Source organism: Teleopsis dalmanni, chromosome 2, assembly GCF_002237135.1.
Source record: "Teleopsis dalmanni isolate 2A chromosome 2, ASM223713v2, whole genome shotgun sequence".
Taxonomy (NCBI): domain Eukaryota; kingdom Metazoa; phylum Arthropoda; class Insecta; order Diptera; family Diopsidae; genus Teleopsis; species Teleopsis dalmanni.
Window position 1 is genome coordinate 132,148,574 of NC_051847.1, and position 5,460 is coordinate 132,154,033.

The 5,460-nt window shown below is 24.3% G+C and overlaps 1 protein-coding gene across 1 annotated transcript; it reads right to left on the reverse strand.

Annotated features, from left to right (window-relative positions):
* Nucleotides 1-1,055: 1,055 nt before the first annotated feature.
* On the reverse strand, nucleotides 1,056-4,633 carry LOC119684990 (protein takeout-like; the record flags this gene model as incomplete). Its single annotated transcript, XM_038099156.1, is given in 5 exon segments — nucleotides 1,056-1,468; nucleotides 1,542-1,681; nucleotides 2,014-2,164; nucleotides 2,231-2,314; nucleotides 4,501-4,633. Coding segments are annotated over 5 exon segments (744 nt in total). The 3' UTR covers nucleotides 1,056-1,166.
* Nucleotides 4,634-5,460: the final 827 nt, after the last annotated feature.

The following is a 5,460-nucleotide window of genomic DNA, read 5'->3' on the forward strand; positions in this document are numbered from 1 at the left end:
ATAAAACCCTCTGGCCTCATTAAGTAATAAAACCTTAGCGTAAATATTTATAATAATTTAACTAAAAATGCTTGTTAGTCTTAAGTATATTTACTAGTTGCATTAATAAAAAGAAAGAAAAAAAAAACTGCACTAAATCGCCTTAAAAGAAAATCATTGATAAATATGAATACCCTAGCCCTTCTTCAGTCTACAGTATTCCGACAAAAAAAAAAAGAGATGCAAAAAAAATAAAATAGAGAACTAACTGATAAACATGCCTAATGCCTAATAAAGAACCTAAAAAAATAAGGCACAAACTTCTAAACAACAACTACCCTTCTAACATTTAGATAAACTAATAACACTTTTGAATATGGCTAAGATTCTAAAATTTGTGGATAATTGGAAATTAAGAGAATAAGATAATCAAAATAAAAGATAAACAAAATAAAAAATATACGATATACACATAAACGATATGCGTTAGTCTAGCACTTGGTACAAATCCAACCAAACACTAATGCCGTAATAAAAGATAGAGAAATGATATATAACAAAAGATTGACACTGGCGGATCTCCATATAAAAAGAAATTTATTAAAATAATGAACAGAAATGACGAATGCATACGCTTCCCAATAGTCTCATTATATATATATAAGTATATAATTTTTTAGACAAATTATTTATTATATTATTATTAGTGTTATAAAATAATTCTACCAATATAATTAATTCTTATTATTATTTCGAAATGTCGATGAATTTTAAATATAAAATATAAAGATAAAAACTAATAAATGGTCTATTTATTTGACCATGTTCATATCAGACTTAGTGCCATATATTACAGCTAAAAACTCATTAGAGTGGATTCGTTAATTTTAAAATTAATTATTGTTACATAAAATTTTATCTCAAACTTAAAGGTATGAGAGAGGTCATTTTTTACAATAATTCTATTTATTCTTATTTCAGTTCGTTGTCCATAAATTTCTATACTATAGTTCCTTGTTAGAAAAAAAATTTTTTATTTCATTATTTATTAGTTCATTTAGTTTATTTAGTTATCAGCTTCTATTATAACTGAATGCGGTATCTAAATAAAATTTAAAATTTTTATTAAAATATTTATTTCAAATAATTTTACTTTGTTTTTATCACAGCTTAGTATTTTAAATGTTTTAATGCACAAAGTACTTTTCATAAGGATACTTTGAAAAAACGGTATTCAAAACAGCCTCTACCACTTGCTTAAAGGCAGATTCCAAAGAAGATTGAACTTCTCCAAAAATTTCTTTCCAATTTTCATTTAAGAAAGCGTTCATGTTATCTCCAAGTGCTTTATCCCCATTAAATAAGTTGCCGAAATAGTAATGAAGGCGTTCAGGTATAAACTTAATTTTTATATCTTTTAATTTCATGTGGATGCCGTCATCTTTTTGTATAGGCTCTCCAGAAAACTGTACGATCATTTCAGTATTAACTAATAGTATAAATAATATATATAAAAATAAAATAAATTCATAAAAATCAAAGCATTATGTAAAATTAATTACCAAAAGTCATATTGCTTTTTCCATTGCCACTAATTGGTAGTATCAAAATTTTGCCGTTAATACTGTAATCACCAACAAGGCTGACATGAGGCATCATGAAATGTATTGCGTGTTTTTGCGTTAGATCATTTCCAAATCCTCTGTAAACACATACAAGAGAAATAATATAAATGTACATATAGAGACTATATCTGACTTATTTGGCATAGTATGGGAAATGATTCCTTGAACTAAAAATTAAATTAAATTATTAGGGGGAGAGTGTATTTTAAACATTTATCAAAAAGTAGGTATATAATTCAAGCTGTTTGGATTAATCGCTTTTGAGATATTGATGATTATTGCTATTTTTTCTTGTGTTGAAATGTCTAAAACAACCAGTACTTCGGTAAATATTATAGATGCACTCCTCCCACACCCTTCTATATATTCATAATTTTTTTATTTGCAATTTTACAAAGTTTTTTCATACTTAATCTTAGCGACTTTAACTGATTTGAGACCCTCAATATTATTATTAACGAATTGCAAATCTATGTTAACCGGGCTTTCAGCACCTTGTTTTATGTTGATTTTGGCTACTTTCAGTGGATCTATTGTTATCAAATTTATAGCATCGTCACCTATTTTGTAAATTAATAAATAAAAGTAAAAAAAGCAACAATAATGGTAATAAAATACATATATACCTTGAAATTTTTCCTTTACAAAGTAATTACTTATTTTTAGAATACATTCCGTATCTCCATATTTACAGGGTTTAGGATCTACAGCTAAAATAACAGAAAGAGTAAGAATTATGCAAGTATAATATAATGTATATCATATATAGCAGGGTTGTCCAAAGCACGGCCCGCGACATGATTTTAGTCTGTTACAATTACGTAAATTTTCTTTTGATGTACTGGTAAAACTACATTATTTCATTTTTATGATATAACAAATAAATGAATTTATATTGATAAATTAATCAAACTAAACTTAATATTATAATAGTGTTTTTATTTCTGTCGGAAACAATTATGAACGCATTTGTTTCTGAAGCCCGGCAATCTATACAGTGATTTGTATTGGCCCGCGATCGATTCTAGTCTGGACAACCTTGATACATAAATATATATATATATATATATATATAAACGAATTCTGGATAAATAATTATATTATAATTATATTATATATTATTATATATATAATTATATTATAAATATATATATATATATATATAAATATATTTTTCAAAGTGAAATTCATTTAGTAAACTGAGCGGCTATATAAATTCTCGTATCTACGCTAAATTTTACAAATACACACTTATATTATGAATGTATATATATATATATACTTGCATAATTCTATATATAAAAGTATATATTATATATAATTATGGAAGTAATACATGTTAATTATCTTTCATAATATAAATGTGTATTTGTAAAAATTAGCGTAATGAATTTTACTTCCAAAAATTGTTTTTCCAGAATTCGTTTAAAAATTTGATTATTTGATATTATCATAAAACTTTCAAAACTATAAAAATGTACATTCTATTCAATAAAATAACAATTGTTTAAATTAAAAACTCCACAAAATTTTTGCATTTTTAAAGTTATTTCAATAAAATAAGCAAACGAATGTAGTCCTATATATTTTTTATGATAATAACCCATTGTAATCAAATTTAAAATCCTCATTTCTTGTTGTTTATATGACTAATAAATTTATTTTATTATTATTTTAAACAACTTATTTTCTAGAGATAACACCACGTAAGTATGCTTCGATTTTGAGTATATACAAATTTTAGTATTAAAAATATATATTAAAACAATTAGTATATATAAATCTTCACAGTTCTATTCCATTATTATTACATTCATAATAAAATTCGTAGATGATTGGTTTAAACTAATTTCAAATATCAGTAAAGATACTCTGACATAACTTATTGATTTGGAATTTATCTGAAGATCGTGAGACCATTGGTAATGACCTCTGAAATCATGGCGGGATTTCAATTTCCTATAAATTTCAATTGCCTATATAATAACTTTACAGTGAGTTTTTCGATATAGTTTATTTTTTGAGATATTGAGATTTGAAGTTCAAAAGTATTTCGTATCGGTTACGCGAAAAAAATTACACCCGTCATCTAATTTTTCAGAAACTCATACCACTACTTAATGCTGTTCATTTTCACGTAAAATTTTGACTTTTATGTATTGAAGCTGAGTACACTAACTATTTCATTACGATCCATAGACAAATACTGGGTACGTAGATGAAGTAAAAGGAGGATCGAATTCTTCTCAATTAACTAAGAAAGTCGTTTTGACTTCATATTCCTCGTACTTGTGGATAAATAGTTACACATATTACAACCAGCTCGACGTATGATAATGCTAGTATTTGGACAATTTTTAATTTGTAATTGATCATGACCTTTATGCTACCTTATAGCACTTTTCACCTTCAGTAAATGTAAACTTTCAATAACTTTTTTATTGTAACGTAAGCATTTTATGATCTGTCTTATATTTGTTTTCGAAAAATTATTTTTAAAAAACAAAATATTATATTTTTCTTTTAAAACTTATTAACACATGAATTGAAAATCAGATATTTATTTCTTCCTTCAGTTACATTTCAAAACAAAATTTTATTTTTTTTTAGATTTAATAATAGAGATCTATTATTTGAAACGATACTGCTTACATATGTAACATTATAAATTTATAATATTATATATATATATGTAAGCAGTTTTGAATGAATAAATATTTTCTTATAAAATTCATTTTAGTTTAGTTGTTAAATTTTAAACATTTTACGAAATTCACAGACTTCATTATGCACATTTTTGCTTAAGTAAAGTAACACTCAAAGAAACACTTTAAATACGTCAATATTTTATATGTAAATATTAACCAATATTTGATAAATTTAAAAAAAGACTTACGAAATTTAGCATTTATTACGGAAAAAGCACAAAGTAAAAAACTTAAGCAAAGTAATTTTTCATACATTTTAAATAAATGTTCAAAGTTCTCGACTATGGTTTAAATTAAACTAAATTTATTGTAGCGATTTTTCTGTTTATATATAAGAGTAAAGATTTGTTATTGAAATTTATATAAATAAAATATATGTAGAAAAATATATTAAAACATTAGAAAAATTATTATACTAAACAGGTTGTTCTATTAGTTACTATAACAAATACTATCCACGTTAAGATCTAATAAAAAACTAAAATCTCATAAAGAAAAATAAGTGATTTTCTGGCTTAATGGATTTGCCAACTTTGCATTTTTTTGATGACATAACAGTTTGAAGTCCACAGTTTTGAGAAGCTTTTGCTAACACAAATGTGCTTCATTTGATTTATGTTCTAAGATCTTTATAAGTAAGATATAAGATACTGTAAAAACGTGTGCACTTGTCTATGTAACTTGATCTATGGAACTTTAAGACCTCATGTCAACACTTTTTCTTTAACACATAAAAAAATAATGAATTCAAATTAAACTGGTTTCTATCACCATTAAATATAATTAGACTTAATTATTATTGCTTTAAAAATAATAAATAATAATTAAAATTAATATTCACATTTACAATACTAACAATATTAATATGATTAAATCATAAAAATTTAGCTTAATCTGTTAAAGTAATCAAAGATTGCTACTGGATGAAATGATATTCATAATGTAGATAAATGTTTATTTAATAAAATGTAAAACCATGTAGCTATTCCATTAGTAAGTTTTTTCATATTCCTATTTATTTATCTTAATATTATTAGTAAACTAGTATTTTCAAAACTAGTAAAGGACTGGGAATAATAGATGTTCAAAACGGGTATGCAAACAAAAAGATTAACCTAATCACCTTAATAGTTTAGAGATGCAAAACA